Below are 17908 nucleotides of genomic sequence, written 5' to 3' on the forward strand. Positions count from 1 at the left end.
TACATGTATATGTTTATAATTGCAATCCACAGCTCCATATTTGAAGCTTAAAATACTTAATTTTGCCTTTCTAACTGTCAGAAGAGAGTTGACAATTATAGATGTCTTATTACTGCCCTCATGTAGGAGTGCACTGACGCACATAGGATTGCTGTTGTGATCCATACCTCTTGCAGTGAACAATAATTCTGCCCCAGCCTTGGTGGAGCCGGATGGTACAGTCCCACACCAAGCCAATGTCTCAGCCACTGCTGGGATTCAAGAAACTAGTGTTCGGTTCTACATTTTTTTCATTGGACCAGATATCCTCAAATTGCTTAGATTTATATGTTTTGTCCACTGAAACCAGAATTCATTTTGTTAGCCGTTGAGTCCTAGTAAGTACCATGTTAGGAGCTGGCAGTGTCTCAGGGAGAAAATTCAGGAAAGCCAGAATTTGAAGCAAATATTCTTCAAACATTAGCTTTGGTTTGTATTGTGGGGTTTATTTTATAATTTTAAAACCACTATCCTCCATGTAATTTAATATTAAAATTGATTATTTCCATTTTTAAATTATTGCTGTTTTTCACGCTTCTCCTCGGATGGCTCATAAATTCATACATTGACTTTAACATTTGTTTTCTGTGCTTATATGATGGATTCAGATGCAGAATGTGATAGGAATTTGGTAAAAAAAGAAAGGGAATTGCTGTGACTGAGCATGAAAAATTTACATAGGAGTGGAGAATTCCTCCAGTGAGTGTTGCAGAGGATTTGTATCACATTCATCTGTCACGGATGCACAGACAGAATATGTACAGATATATTCTGATTTTAAAAAGTACAGATTAGTAGAAATGGAAGTAAATGTAAGTGCAACAGGAGTAAGTGCCTTTTCTTTTTAATGTCATCACACATACTGTAATCATATACTGTAATCATAGCCCGTTATCATTTTATATTTTCAATTTCATTGCAAATGGTATCTGAGATAGTAAACAAGCCATCTGTACTTTATTGTTAGAACCATTCACTTTAACAGTGGTAGTAGGTGATAAAAATAAATTTCTAGTTAGTAGGTTTATTATTAAAGATTTCCAATGTTGTTCTAGCCTATGTATCTTGGTCTGAAATGTATTTAAGGCACAGGGTTTTCAGAGGGCAGCCGTTGGCACGTGCAATGCAGTGCATGATAAAGGTCAGCATGTGACAGCAGGTACTGCTGGTCACAGAAGCTCTGCAGTGAGGTGCAGCCCCCTTGTCTTCCAGCGACCATTTCTAGCCTCCCCATCCCTGAGGGAACAGGTGGGACAGAAGGAAAGAAGGTGTGCAATGTGATATGAGGGAAGGGACTAGTAATAGAAGTGTAGGATAGAGTTCTTGCCCCAAAGTGATAAATGGTGTAATTCTGAATTGAGTGAAGATATCATGTATTTTGGTTTTCTGCTAACTCTTGCTCTTTCTTTGAGGCTAGGTTTAAATCTGTGCATAGGAGAGAGAACTGATCCCAGTTTTTAGTTCTCTCTGTTTTGAAATATTGCTTAGCCAATCCTCAGTTCCAGAAAGGGAAATAAAAACAAATTCTCTTCCACAATTGTCTTTCACTAGCTCTTAGCAGTCTGTTTGATACAGGGTTTATTTGAAGAACAAATCAATGACTACATGAAACACTTTATCATGCTAAAAATACTACAAAGTAAAAAGCACAGCAGAGCTGGCCTTCGTATGAAAAGACTGTATCCGTTAAGGAAACAAAGGTGGAACTTGCCCAAGGTGCATTAAATATAATCCTAGGTTTTCTGGGAATCAATCCTACTTCTTCATTTTCAGAGCATATATTTTTCTCTGTAAATGTTCTTAGGACACTGTCATAAATCTAGTTGTTTGGTGTGTTACTCAGAAAACAGTAAAGTTCTGGGCCTAAAATCACTGACCAAGAAATGTTCTGCCAGCAAGGCTTGTTGTAATTTATATTTCTCAGAGAAATCAAAAGGCACCAGTGGAGGCTAATCTCTGTTTCTGCAATTAACTTTAATCCAGTTATAACGGTCCAAGTTCCAAGATGTGTTTTCCAAGTTTTCACCTACAAGAGAGATAAAAATAATGTAAATTAAATTTGCATTCATTTATTATTAACACATATGGTAGTAACAATTAATGGGTAACTTCAAAGTGGCAAGGGAATGAGAAAAATGCTGGGATCCCAAGCACTTCAGCTTTCTTCAACTCTTTCCTAGCTTCCAATCTAAAATGAAGTTGTATAAGGAGCAACAGGATGACTGAGAAGGTTGAGCAGTAAAATCTCTGCTTCCAAGCCCTCCTTGGATCAGATGAGATCCTACAGGGTCAGTGGTGTCTGACACAAGCCAGGAATTGGGTTTGTAGTCACATATTTTCTTCTCTTCATTTCCAGCTTCAGAGCCCAATTTGAAGGTACGTTCAAGATTAAAACAAAAGGTGACAGAAAGGAGAAGCAGTCCTTTACTCAGGAGGAAGGATGGAAATGTCAGTTCATTCAAGAAGCGTCTTTTCGAGGTGACAGGTGAGTAAGGATGGGGAAATTCTGTATTAGTTGCCACAGCTCACAGAATAGTGATGGTACTTCAGAATTGAAATTGTTTGCTAAACAAAATGAGCATTTGCAGTATTTGGCCTCACTCTGACAATTCTTGCTTTGGCTTTGCATTGATGTTTAGTAGATTCATGGCTTTTTCGGGTGATCAGGCCATATCTTTATGCAATCAACTGTTACTAGTCTATAAGACATATATCTGAATTCACTTAATATATCAGAATTATGTGACACAAAGATGGAATTAAAATACAACTTGAATAAACACATTGGTGTCCCTGTATGTGCAATTCTTGTGACAACTTTACACAGTATGACATGTGTGAAACTGGAACGGAGATGTGAATATAAGCATGAAAGTTACTAAGTAAAGTATTTTCCTGATAAGTGATTTCCAGATTATAATTTTTCTACAGCTAATTTATTAATTCCATTTGCCAAAGCCTCTATGAGATTCTTGATATCCACTTCCTTAATTTTAGCTGATTTCTTTACCATTTTCTCTTCTAAAAATAAGGTATAAAGTGAAATATTTATTACTGGAGGTCTTTTCCTGACGCTATTGAAAGAGCAGAAACATTAAAATAGATGTCTTCTTTTCCTAACTCTGACAACTTGAAGCCTTTCAGATTGCTGTTATAATTATTAATATTGACTATATGACATTTTAGACCTTTCATAACCCTGGTTAAACATTGTTGCCTGAAATTTTTTTCCCCCTTGCTTTTTATTCTCTTAACTGAAAAGAACTCTTTATTTAAATGTCTATTTATACAAAAAGTGCTATTTTAATTTTCAAAAAGTGAGATAAAAATGATTGTGTGTCTCCACTTCTCTGATACAGATTGAAAATACAATGCAAGAACTTCTACATGGCCAGTTAGTATAGCTGGGTGTGGAGTCACTTCAGTAAATCAAAGAGTAAGAGATCCAAGTAACAGCTAGGAAGCCTCCTGTCATGTCAGTCAAAGTGAAAACATATTTTTGCATAAGAATGAAGGCATAAAGACTAAATAAGCAAAGAAGTGGCTATAGAATATTTGCTGCCACATTTAGACATTAATTACTTCAACTACTTGAGTGCTTTCAAATTTAATGTGCTTTAATTTGAAAGCTATCCCTTGAAAGAGGGTTACCTCCACTAGTAGATTACTCTTCCATCTTTAATCTTTTTAACTGTTTCCACTACATACATATAATTTATATCAGTATAGCATTAGAAAAACTCAATACAACAACATACAATGAGGTCATCCTATCCCCCTTTGTCTTAGACAGAACTTGAGACATTTTAAATCAAGATAGCATGCAGCCTTTCAAATCATATTTTAATGTCCTTACATGCTGTAAATATTCCTAAATATTTGTGCCAAAGATGTAGTGAAGGTGTGTATTTTGCCATTAGCACTTGTGTATGTAATGACTGGTCCACAATGGGCTCATCCCCTTCCTAGACAGAAAGGATGGCAGTAGGCCTTATCTCTTACAGAGCCAGGACTCTTTACAATTAAAAAAGAGAGAGTTTCTTTTCTTTACTCATTACAAGCTCTGTGTCGGTGTCTTTGCCTGATACTGAGTATCATAACCATCTTTGTGGGAAAAATAAATACTAAATTCTTCTTATGTGACATAAATCAGAAGGGGAAAGATCAAGAGTATCTTTCCTTCTTAGTTGTAAAAAGAAAACCAAAGAAATGGAAGATGAATCAAGAGTCTTTAATGTAAGTAAATAGTATAACCAATAGATATTTTTCAACAGCAAAAAAAGCCCTATGCTATAAAGATTCTATAATTAATCAAGATTATGTGTACCTTTCCAGAGTGAAATTCATGTATGTTTAATCCGTTTTTCAGAATCCTCAGTCAGTAGCAGCTCCCCTGGATCAGGTCCCAGTTCCCCAAGCAATGGTCCGACCAGCAGTACAACAGAAAATGAAACCTCAGTTTTGCCATCTAATATTCAAGCTGAGGTAAGACTCATTATAGTGTAGATAATTAGTCAGGTTTATAGACTGAAGAGGATGGAAAATTTGACTTGATCATACTCACAAGCAGGGTAATTGGGATACCAGGACACTATAGGCTGACATCACAGTATGTTATATGTATGAAATATTTTTATGTATGCGATGCATGTTCAGTAGACTCCATGGTAACAAAAGTTCAGGGAAAAGCAGCAGTAGTGCTACTGGAAGAGTGGAGGAAGCTCTGAAAGGAACTTGGTTACAGAATATTACCTTTTGGGATGACCTGAAAGAGGTGCTCAGTGCTGAATGCTGATAAAGAACTCCTGCATACAAAACAGTGGTCTAGGCACTGGTTATCCTAACTCATAAGACCGTAGTCCTGGGTTCAGGTGAATGCTGAAGTAGATTTCTTTAATCGCAGTGTTGGAGTTAGGTGACTAAATCCTTGTCACATCTCCCTTTTATTTTACTGTATCTCAGTTTCCTTATCAGGGCAGTACTTAACCACCATAAATGTCATGCCAGAATTCTTGAATACTTGTTTTGTAAAGTGAGACTGTAAACGGAAGGAATCTTAATTACTCCTTATTCTGTTTCATACATACGTGCCTATAACAACAGGAATGCAGATGGTAAATCAGTTGTGATAAACCTCATTTAGCACAGATGACATGCCCAAGTCATGCTTTCCATGGCAATATTGTAAAGGGACAGTAAACTAATTTGACTGAGACTCAAATTCCACAATATACTATAACCAGCCTATACTTACCACAGTTCCTGATTTGGCGGCAATGTTTTCTATTAATTGTTGTTTTATGCTGTTTATATTAGAAAAATTGCATAAGAAAATGTGATTTAACAGAGTTTTAGTTAATGGAGCTATTTCTCCAGGTCAGTGGCAGGACATTCACCTAAAAAAAAAACCTGGAATGGGCATTTCAACCTCCAGCAGTGACTTTTCCCCATAATGAATTAATTGTGTGTGTGAACTATGATCCAGGGGGCAGGTGGGTGACCTCTGCACACTGATTAGTAGCCTCTCTCTGGCCCGTAACCAAAAGGAAAAAAAAAAATTTATTGATGGCTAACATGTGGTCTTGTCTCATAGCCCCCCATATGTGATTGCAAAGAAATTTTAATGATGCAGAGTAAGATCCATCATTAGGATTAGATCAGATCCTAGTTCAGTGGAATTAAGTTGTGTGTTTTACTACTGGGAATGTTTTTGGTAATATGTGGGTGTTATTATGTGCTGTATGAAACAGGAAATCTTATCCAATTGGATCTTTTATTGACTTGAGGGTTCTACAAAATGGAAGGGCAGTAACGTCTCAGACTGATACATGGTGCTCATGACTTTGCATGTTACTGTTTCTGGACACTTGCACCATCAGAAATACATATAGGCTGGTCAGGCTGGTGGTCTCTGGGGAGATTTGAAAAGGTCATGACAAGAACCAGCAGTTATATTCTGTTTGCTAGTAGAACATTACATTGCATATTATTTGCCACTTTTATGCCAGAGATCAAAAATTACAACTCCAATCTACATTCAAAGATGCTCAAAGGAGCCTAAAACATTCCTTTAGAAGTTGAGCTCTGCATGCTGGCATCAGTCACTTCACTTGGTGAAATGTGCTAAGAAGCTGAAACTACAGACTTCCACTTCTGGATCCAGTTGGGGATTTCTTTACCTCTCTGGTTACTTGACTTTCAGCACTGTGGTCCTGTGGGTTCAAACATTTTCCATAAATCTCAGCTTCAGTGATTCTTATTTCAGTGGGATTTTCTTTGGTAGTTTAACAGCAGCCAAACTCCTACAGATCTCTTTCCTAGTTCAGTGTTAGCCAGCTCTCAAAGGCTATACAGCTAATCAATTTTTAATCTGATTCACAAAGTACAGAAGTTTCTAATAATAGGCTGAGTGTTCCAAAATCACCCAAAATATCTCTTGTTTTTCTGTAATCCCGTATGACTCACATGGCTGTTGTTTCATAATCGTTGTTGTGACATTTGCAGTAAGTGTTGTGCTCATATCTGAGTGGGTGGATAGCCGCGGTTTTCATGGCAGCAAATAAAACACTTTTTGCTGGGGAAAACAGGTTGCTATGACAGAGTCATTTACCAGTAAAACATGAGTCAGTGCCGTAAATGATTACATTCCAGTGCATGGACAGAATTAGAGCATTATCAGTAATGAAACGGATTTTTAAAGTATTTTTACCACATCCATTGGAATATTGAGACTTTTAAGTGGTTTACTCTCTGGAGCAGACAGTGTGGTGGGTAGATGGTTACAATTTTTTGAATGAGCAAAGGTGCACTGCACATGCTGCAGCTTTGCAGATAATCTTTTACTATCACAGTTCCCTTAATGGTACTTTCACTACCATTTGTTAAAACACTGGTCTCATTATATGAAACTTGAAAGTTGAACTCAGGATTTTAATTGCACCTTATAAATAAAATCCTGTTTTTATTGGGCACAGTTGTCTCCAGTATCATCAAGGTTCACCGCAGTAGCTATTTGTCTCCTGTAGCATGCCATACTCTTTCAGGTCACCTGCTGTGCCGGGGCTAGATCTTACTTGCCTGAGAAATGCAAGCAAAATTGAGCCCCTGCACAGCATGTCCCTTGAGTTCAGAGGGACAATCTGCTTTAGTCATGTGAAATGATTAATTTTAGGCATTCACGGTCTGGTCAAAAGCCATTGAAGGCAATGGAAAGTTTCCAGTTGGTGTAACTGGGCTTCAGGTCAATTTCTTTCTTCTATTTGTGATTTGGAAAGCAGTATTTCCTAGAATAACACTTGATTATACAGGAGACATAAATTACATATGTGACAGATAAACACATATTTGTTTTGTACAACTCCACAGCCCCATGCTTTTAATCCTCAGCTCCTTGAGGTGATTTTTGTAAGAACCCAGTGGAAAAATGTGTAGGTTTCTGACCAGCTGATGAGGTTTGTGTCAAGTGTATGTGAAGTGAGTCTAAATTAATTTTTTCAAAGATCATCCCAAAAACCTCAAGAAAGACAAGTGTTAAGTAATTGTGAATATTGAAAGCTGTGACAATTAGCTCCGTAATTGACAAGTATTAAAGCTAAACCATTTTGTCTTCTCTTAATCTATACATGTGCATATAAACATGCACATGTAGGCGTTCCTGCCTCTCAGCAGGTCCCACAGCACAACCAAAGCATGGCTGCTCATGATTACTTGATGATCATCATGCACTGTTACACTGAGTTCTTGTACTCTATATTAAGGAAGAGGATAACTCTCTTGACGGGCTATTTTAAGCATCAGTAAGCAGGATCTATGGACCCAAAGAGTGAATACATGGAGGAGCAAGTAGGGCACGTTGCTTTTTGGGGCAATTTAGGTGCCAGTCCAAACTCCCATGACTGCATGTAGGACAAGGACAGGCTTAGCTGTTGTGCTACCAAATTTTTCTCTTGGCAACTCCTGTGTGTGCCACCATTGCAAGGTGTTGTTGATCATGTAAAAAGAAAAGCTGCAGCGGGGATCACAAATTTATGTCTCTGGAGGACCCTGCTTGAGCAGGGTGGTTGGATAAGATAACATCCAGAGGTCCCTTCAAACCTTACCCATTCTGGGATTCTGTGATGCACGGAGGACCCTAATTTATGCAGGTGGGCTACTACATTTTTTTGGGAGATGAGGTTAAACTGATGCTTAGGATAATATTACCTGAATATATTTTAAAAGATCAAACACTTACCCAAATGAAAATGACAGGTTATTATCAGTATTAGAAATTAAAGTTAGATGCTTTTACTAATAAACACCTATGTTTTCTACATTAAACTGTTTTGGTAAATAACATCACTGCTTCTGCCTGATGAAACAATCATGCCTGGCCTTATTGTGGTAGTGTGTTTTAGTGCTATACACCCTGTCACTGTTATTTTTATTAATTCAGATATTAGAAGATAATAGTGGCATACCAAAAACCAAATATTAAACATAAATCTTTCAAGTGGCTTTGTATCAATGCTGCTGTTGCTACAAATTTGATTATATCCTAGGAGGCACATTAGAGTGTCCATTTTCCACTTAAATATTTGTAGAGTCCCCCCATAATATCTCCACAGTCTTGATACTAAATCCATACTTGGATTTATTCATGGTCAAAGGTAGATGTTATCAAGGCAAGACACTGTTAGCCAGGAATTAATGTAATATACAAGTGGAGCTTCTTTGTTTCCTACGCTATCTGTTGACATTCCCTAGGTACCAAAAGAAAATTACAGGGATAGACTTCTACTGTTATTGTCTCAGTGATAGGTCGTATCTCCAAACAAACTGTTTGAGGAAGGTTATGTTTTGGAATAACATCCTGTGTTTTTGTGCTTAACCACTTTTCATTGATGGTCTGAAGTTGCATTGTATTAGCACGAAGGATTTTACAGAGTTAATTGATATTCCAGGTTTGTCCGGGGGAAAATCTACAGCTCCCCACAACATGCTTGACAAGTTATTATATTTACTTTAGTCAAAGCCCGAGTGTGCAGTATCCCTCTTGGAGGTGGTCTATTATTGGAGTCCCATATGCTTTTTGTTTGGGAAGAAAGCAGTCACTGTGTCATACTGTTACACAGGGTATTCTTTTTCAAGGATGTTGTTCCCTTGGGGACCATATCATGCCAGAGTTCCTAAGTCTAATAAGACCTTTGTAGCTCTCATTGAGTCAAAGTTCTGGGAGGGAAGCAAGAGTTAAACAGAAAATATAATTCAAGCAACTATACTAGACCACATGTTGAAAAATATCACTGTTCAAGCAGAAAGGCAAAGGCTTCAGAAAGATTCCTGATGTGGTAATCTTTTTATTTTTCTTCCCAATTAATCTATGGAAATAAAAAGGGTGATCTTTGTAGAATGTCTGGTTTTATTTTAAAGTAAATAAAAATATATCAGCAGTTCCGTGTCCTTGAAAACTATATTGCAAGTCTTCAGAAGTAGTGTTAAATATTTTAACTTGAATGGATTATGAAAGCTGTGGGGGGCATCTCATTATCAAAGAATGACACAATGCTGATTCTGTATATATGCAGACAGAAACAGAGAGAGATAGTCTATTATTTTAAATGGCAGATGCCTTACTTTCTACACAGAATTTTCATGTTAATGGAAGTAAATAATGTGTCTGAAACATATCCATATCATAATCTGGCTAACAAAACCACATTTTGTACCTTACATCTAAAGTCATAACAACTGTGGTGAAAGTTTATTACATCCATATTCGTGATTCAGCTGGATATAATCCTGAATTCACTGGATAAATTCCCACTGAGTTTGTTGGAATGACTGTCCAGTTGATGAGAAGAACTGATGTTGAGTTGATGAGAAGTAGATAAGATGATCTAGGAATCCTCAAGATTTCAGCTTTCCATGGAAATTTGATTTACTAACCAAGGAATAATCCCAGGCACATATCAGCTGTTTTCTTAAGAAAAGAACTATCAACAGTGTTTTCACTGTTTCATTTCACTGTTTCATTTTCCGTATCTGGAACTCCATTGGGTTGCAAACCAATGACTGGCACATAATTGACTTTCTGTGTATTGGGATAAAAGCATAAAATAACCAAGGTAAAAAAGCTTGGAGATTAACTTTCGTTGGTTTTCCCCTTTATTCCAGCACCTGGTTTCCCAGCAACGCCTTTTGATACAGGATGAATCAGTGAACTTGTTGAGTCTGTACACATCCCCTTCTCTGCCCAACATTACCTTGGGACTTCCAGCAATACAACCTCAAATCAGTGTGAGTGAACAGTCTCAAGCCTTCCTGCATACATTTGGTTCCAGAAAACCTACTTTCTGATTGTTCTCTTTATATTTTTAGCATTTTGGTATGCAAGCAATTCAGAGTAGGAACCAGACCTCTCTACGCATTGGGCACAACTTGAAAGCAATGTTCATTCTTGATCTCAAATAAACTGGTGCCAATGTGGATCTTAGCTAAGTATGGGCCACATGCATTGCATTTATGCCAGATAACAGATTTCAGATGTGGCAAGAAGTATATAAGGAGATTATTTAGTATAAAAGTTTAGATTATATGATAATTTCTACCTATAACATTTTTATGAGATTCCAGTAATGACCTAAACTGAGCTGGAACATTGTAGGAAAAGAATGTAATATTCCTCTAGCTCAGTAAATTACGCAAAAATTTTGCTACTTTCAACATTTAGAGCAGGTCAAAATTTCCCTGCTTTCCAACAACAACAACAACAACAAAGTAAAAATACTGATATGTGGCAGTTCTATACAACAGTGTGGGAGTTGGTAACTTCTATGAAGAAATTAGGGGTTGTAAGCACAGGTTTCAGTGGAGGTAAAACAAAAAAAAAATCTATACAATCCACAATGGTTTGTAATAATGCTACTTAATTGCAGTGCTAAATGTAGTTTTAAGTCAAAGTTCCATGTTATTTTATGGCTATTTCAATACATTTACTGTTCTTAGCAGTAATATACTGCTGCAGTCTAACATTTTAACATCAGGTACAGAACCTTGCAAAGAAAATTATGTAAGCCCGAAATCAGTTCTCTAGAAATATTAGCAAATTATTGTTTTTGAAGGATGGAAAATTTGAACATCATGAAAAGTAATGCTTACTTTCTCAGAGGATATCATCAAAATTTTCTTAGCTATTTCACAAAAATATAACTAGCTTCAACTAGCTTCAAAGTAAATTTATAACATTAAAAAGAAACAAAAATATGTTTCATTTGCTCACTCAAATCTTATAAGCTTTTGATGTGGCCAACTAGCACCAAATATTACTTTTGGCATTAGAAAAAACAAAGGGATTGATTTATACAAGTAATGTTTATTTCTGTTACTAGAACAAGCAGTTGCAAATTGAATGTAAAGCTTACTTTGGTGTTTGTTTTTCAGGGGAGGGAGATAGCAGTGTGAAGTAAGCCTACATCAAAAAAAAAATTAGTGAAAACCTTATTTTAGAATTTAAGGGAATTCATATTATCAGAGATACTGTTTTTACTATGACTTACCATAAGTGGTTATCGGCAAGCCTCAACGTGCATATTTCTGTTAGGTTATTATTCTTGCTGTAAGAATTGTTATTCTGCTTGAACTACTGCTTCAAGTTGTTTTTTTTTTTTTTTAACAGGCAAAGAACAAAGTAATATAAAGTACATTTGCAATGATGAAGGGCCAAAACTTCCAAAAGCTTTAAATCAATAACTGTGCAATTTATAAGCCACTTCAAAATGCCACACACATAAAACAGTTCTTGATGATTCTGTAGATGAGAGTTTAATTGTACAAGTTTGCTTTGCAAAGGGTAAAACTTACATTTGTGCTGTCCTTCAGGGAGTCAGGGAGTGCTCCAGGAAAAGTAATAGCTTCCCACTACTACAGGTAACTATTTTGTTTTGCTGATTGGCTTGCTGTGTGATGGAAAGTTACTTGAAAAACCAAGCCTTGCCTATTTCAAACTCAATGCAAACTATTTCCTCTGATCCTCTGATGTGCAGGAGGCTGTGCAAAGGTCTTTAGGATTTTTAAAGATAGGTCCCATCCTTGCATTAATAATGTTCTAACTAGTAATTCCTTATGCTTTGGCTTTTATTGCTGATTTTTTTTTTTTCAACTGGTTTCAGTACTCAGTTTCTCACAGTGTTACATTTAACTGGCATGTTCTTCCTTTTCATCTCATGGTCAAAGTGTAAGTTAGGGATGTTAACCTTTTCTTCTGTATGTGTTCATGAAGACCTAAGACCATCTAATCAAGGAGAGGTATAAATGACCACTTACTTCTCTGAAAAGCAGTTACCAATGCTATTGTTCTTTGACAGGCTTCATCGTCATTCAAAGAAAAGCAGAAGGGGGAGACCCCGTCACTTAGACAAGGAGTGGCCTTGGCTGGACAGTATGGAGGAAACATTCCTCCATCATCAACTCATCCTCACATTGCTTTGGAAGGAAAGCCAAACAGCAGTCACCAAGCTCTCTTGCAGCATCTGTTACTGAAAGAACAAATGAGACAGCAAAAACTTCTTGTGACCGGTAATGACCAAAGCTCCAGCAAAACTTATTTAAGATGTTTTTAATGACATTTGTGTTCGGTTTTAACTAAATGAGGTAATACAAATACCATACATCCTAACTTTTGGGAAAAGTGGAAGGGTGGAAGAAAAAAGGACAGCATCTTTATTTTCCCTTTTAGTGATTCTGTTCCAGTCTGTTAGCCTGAGAGAATTCAATGATTACAGAAAAGAGAAAATGATTACTTCATCACATTCTTTTGCAGCAGCTGAACTTCCCAGCATGGCGAGGCACGTGATGTATGTCCCACTGCATCAGTGCAGATGCAGAGTTCTGCAATACACACCCCTCTTCATACTGAAAGCTTTCTTTCCTGTTAGAACTATTAGTTTGTTGTTTTTCACAGGAGTGAAATGTCCCTGTTTTGCAGGAGCGGTTCCTCTTCATCCACAGTCTCCTTTAGCAGCAAAGGAGAGAGTCTCACCTGGCATAAGAGCTGCCCACAAACTGCCTCGTCACAGGCCACTGAACAGAACCCAGTCAGCTCCTCTTCCTCAGAGTACTTTGGCCCAGCTGGTCATCCAGCAGCAACATCAGCAATTTTTGGAGAAGCAGAAGCAGTACCAGCAGCAGATCCATATGAATAAGGTGAGTTCCCAAAGTAAAGAATTTCCAATAAAGTTGAAGGTGAAAACAAACAATGAAGATTAGTTATTGGTGCCATGTCATCATGGACAATAGAGAGGCTCTTGCAGAAGTATCGTTTTTGTTTATGCATAGTTGATACATACATTTCTATGGATCTTAATTTTAAGGTTCTGAAATAGGCTACAATTTAACAAAATAGAGTTGCTTACAGTTTTACCTGACAGGTGTTTTCCTGTTGAATGGTAAATTATGTCTTAAAAATTGATGTGTACTTGTGAGCTGCAGCAATGACTTGCTGCTTTTGAATTGTATTGAAACTTTTCTTATTGTGGACCAGAATGTTGCATAAATAGGTAACTCATTTGAACACAGATCAGCTTATTAATTGGATGGGTTTACATATGAAGCTTACTAAACATCTGGACAAACTTTAATCAGTGTTTATCAAACTGACTTTTCTCTATGAGTAACATGGAAGTTTGTTACCTATATGGTGATATAAAATGACCATATAAGGAGAAAGAGAAAAATGTCCCGTTGCTGGTACATGACACAGATTTGAATCGTGTAGTACAAATTCCCTCTACAGTAACACCTTATTCTGAGCAGGGGCAAGGGAACGAAGAAAAGAGACCATCCATTAATAAAAAAAGAACAGATTCTAAATAGATTTATCAGGAAGCTATACTTTTACAACAAAATCAGGTTGCTACCTGCTCTGATATTAATATATGCAAATAATTGCATGTTTTAATTTGGAGAACATTTTTCTGCACTTAGCACACAGCTTTCCACAAGTTGTTTTCTGAAGCTGCACTAGTATTACAAAGATATTAATTGCACTTCTTTAGCTGTCTTCTTTTGTTTTAGTGTTATTCAATAACTATATATAAGAGGCAATGTCAAAGAAGAAAAGATGAAAAGTGGACGTTCAGTTCTTGTACCTAAGGAAAAAAAAAATCAATCCACCTTACTTACTGGGTGAATTTCCCAGGGGTTACTGATTCTTTGGAATCTACTAAGAATTCCCAACAAAATTAGAAACAAACCTAGAGTTTAAGTACATACTTTGTACAGTGGTTTGGTTATTAAATCTTGTCTTAATTAGGAAAAATGAAGACCAGAAAACTTCAAAGTTCAGAGCTGATCCTTGCATGTTAACCCCTCTCAGCTTGGGTGTTTTGATTACTCAACTAGGACTCCAGTTGGCTTTTCTTTGAGTATGCATTCCATATGTTTAATCAAGATGGCATATGCATATCTTGTAGCCTCAGGTTTTGAAAATATTTCACCTTCCCTCAATTGTCTAAAAAGAATTTTTAACTGCTAAAGTACCGAGTCTTTGTACTACAAACCCATCAATTCATGCATTCCTCATAAAGCAAAGAACCCCACTGATGTGTTTTTCTTAGTTAATATGGTTATTGTCATAAATTTTACCATGGCATTTAGGGGTATGTGATGTGGCATTATGAGCATTTGTCCTCAGTATGAAAATTAAACTTGAGGCACATAACCATATATTTCTAGTCACATAGGACTAGGAATGCATTGCATCTTACCAGAGACAGATGGGATAAGGAAGAAAAAAGATTGGAGCTGGTTTGCGATAATGCTTGTTTCAGTAAAAATTTTTGTTTCAGTTGAACTACAGTGAAAATACGCACTAATGAGAATACTTCCCTCTCATACTTGAATTATGCCTTCATTCTCACATGGTTCTTTGCGATGAAGAGACAAAACTGGTGAATCTAGCTTTTATTCTGTACAGTATAGTCCATATACATATGCAGAGAGTGGAAATTTAGGTCTATTCTAGGGCCTCTCCCTTGAACCTCCATAACCTACTTTTCCCCAAGAGCTTCTCAGTCTCCTTTACTCCTACTCCCAGAGCAACCAGGCTTCTTCAGGAGCACAGTAACTCCTCAGAGCAGCAAATGCCTGAGGAGGAATGAGATCATGTTGCAGCCAGAGAAGCACTGGGTTTTCTGAGAATGTGTGTGTTTTATCAGACTTTAAACTTTGCAGCATCTAGATTCTTCTCCATGCTCAGAAGAACCATTTTGAAGAATAGTACTGAAAAATGTCAGTGCTCTAACCATGTGTCTGTCCTCTGCAAGGACACAGAAAGCCAGGGGGCTTTCTTAAGTACTTGCAGAACCTGAATTTTATAAACTGGAATTTAAGGGTAGCCAATATACAAGAGAGTAAAAAAAAGATCAAATCATGGGGTAGCTTTTAAATAGTGAATTTAAATATATCTTCTTTAACCTTTCAGCTAAATTTCAAATTGAACATAAGATTTTTGATCTCTGCTAGAGTGGTAGAATATACTTTGTTCAGTCTTAAAACTTGCCTCTGTTCACAGTAGAAGTTATTTTTTCATTACATAATTTGCCCAGGTTTACAGTCAAACTCTGCAAAGCAGAATTAGAGCTATTTGAAACTTTAAACAGTAGATATCCTAGACCAGATAGGAAAACAACCAAATATTTTATTTCTTAGGATAAATCTGGGCATGTGTCAAGTGAATACATGAACTTGGTTTTTCTGTTGTTCTGTCCTTTACTCTTCTATTCGTGGGCTGTATAATGAAATCTGCACAGAGTTATAAGTCCTGCCTTTTCAGTTATGGAAAATACATATAGTATTTCTTTAATAAGGAATAATCAATGACCCTAAAAGTTTTGGTAATAAAAGACCAGAACCATTTTAAACTGTTAAGACTGTGAAATGCTAGTTGACCAAGATCTTAGAGCAAATTAATATCTTCTTTTTTTGTTTTCTATTTCCCTTAACATTTTATTTCTTATGTTTAGGTCTTCAAGTCCTTAAGTCCTTAGTATTCAACTGAACCCACAATTTGTGTGTTTGCCCTGAGCTAAGATGACAGGGCATGTGTCATCACACTCTGATAACTGGTTTTGGACTGATCTCTTTGGCTGACTTATAGGTATAACAACAAAAAGAGAAAGAGAACCACCTTTTTCTCACCCCATTGTTCATGTATTTATCTTGTATTAAAAAAAAAAACCCTCACTTTTTTTTTAATTTGGTGAGGAAAAAATATACTTCAGCAGCAAGCCAGTGCTGCTGTGAGGGTGATAACAAGCAAAATCTAACATAGGTCAGAGGCAAAGGATTCCCCTGGATCATTTACATTCTGAAAAGAAACAAATCATTGCCAAAAGGCGTGCCTCTGTCCTTACTTGCAAAGAGGAGATCCCCTATGGATTATTTCTGGTCAGCTGTCAGATGCCTGGCTTTTGATGTGGGAAATGGTATATGTCTCCACTGAAGTCTGACATTTATACCTGTGGGATCTAGTACACTGACCTTCTGAAAAAATTCTGCAAATGTTGACATCTCTTCCAAAAGTAGGTAAAGACCCTTGTCCCAGAATTAATAATGAATGTGAAGTAACCTGAACTCAGCTTGTCTTAGGGAAGACCAGCTTTGCCATTGTCAGGTTTAATATACTTCTGTCCAAATGACAGCTTATTTCCTCATAACGCCCTTTGATCACCATTGCAGATCTTCATTCTGCTCAATAAAGGGAGACCAAAGTCCAAAACCCCAAGTTAAAATTAGTGCAATTGGATACCAAAAGACCACTGCTACAATAAAAAAACTTAAAATCTTGATATTACTGTGTATATCTCTATCTAGAAAACTTTGACCCAACCACTTGCAGAAAAAAATGAGGATTTTGATTTAACTAATCTAAATGCAAAGCCCCTAGCAGAAGTCTGTGTTCAAGAAAATCTCAGAAATCATAATGTGAAGAATACATGAACAAAGCTATCTGTCTTTAGAAGTTGTTTTTACCATATATGATGAATAAAGCCTGCCACTACTGAAGCTGAAGTCTTCACTGGGTCCAAAATTTTATTTGATCAATGCAGGAACCCTATTTGTGCTCTTAAGTTGTGTATTCACAGCATTTTGGCAATTTGTTTTCCATGGTAAAATTCACTGTATTGGATAAGTAAAGGGTAAAATAATGGGGCAGTTGGTGGGTGCTCTAAAGTATGGGAGGTATATGGATAATGTTATGGCTTTTAAAAGAAACACCTGAATTTCAATTTTCATTCTAGGATGTCAGTTGGTAAAGCCTGTGAGGTAAAAAAATATATAGAAAGCAAATATTTATTAGTAGTTGGATGGTGTTCTCAGTTTACCAATATCTCTTAAAAAAAGATGAAAAATAATACAGAAATTTATGTTGATAGAAAAATAGAACTATTAGTTATTGCCAGTAGGAATATTGAAAAGATACAGTTAACTCCAGATTAATCATTCACTTCTCTGAATGATGTTTTATGGAATGTGGAAGACCAGGTTCAGCAGTAGTATATCAATCTACCTTCATTAAACATATTACACTGAGGTTTCGGCTTTGCAGCTTACAAATCTGACTAGCATCTTCTGTAGGTAAGAGATAATCTTTCAAATATTGCTAATAGCAGGGGATTATTTGGGCAAAAACTAAAAGAAACTGTTGTCTGTTTGGAACTGGAAAATGCCCAGAACATTTTCTCCTTTATTGAGAACTAATGTTTAAGCCATAATGCAGAAGAATGATTTTGAAAGCTAAATACATCCCTTAGAAATATTGGTACTACATGAGTAACAGAGGCAGCAGGAAGCAGGGGCCAAGTTGTTTTCAGTGCAGCTAACAATGTAT

At 36.6% G+C, this 17908-nt stretch overlaps 1 protein-coding gene across 2 annotated transcripts in view; it reads left to right on the forward strand.

Annotated features, from left to right (window-relative positions):
• HDAC9 (histone deacetylase 9) overlaps positions 1-17908 on the forward strand; it is a 269848-nt gene that overhangs the window by 66308 nt on the left and 185632 nt on the right. For both annotated transcript variants that reach the window (XM_053979425.1, XM_053979434.1), the window contains 5 exons: positions 2396-2524; positions 4409-4524; positions 10195-10317; positions 12384-12594; positions 13004-13221. In XM_053979425.1, coding sequence (XP_053835400.1) covers positions 2396-2524; positions 4409-4524; positions 10195-10317; positions 12384-12594; positions 13004-13221 — 797 coding nt within the window. The remainder of the gene's footprint in view (positions 1-2395; positions 2525-4408; positions 4525-10194; positions 10318-12383; positions 12595-13003; positions 13222-17908) is intronic.

The sequence above is a fragment of the Vidua macroura genome, chromosome 1 (assembly GCF_024509145.1).
Source record: "Vidua macroura isolate BioBank_ID:100142 chromosome 1, ASM2450914v1, whole genome shotgun sequence".
Classification (NCBI taxonomy): Eukaryota; Metazoa; Chordata; class Aves; order Passeriformes; family Viduidae; genus Vidua; species Vidua macroura.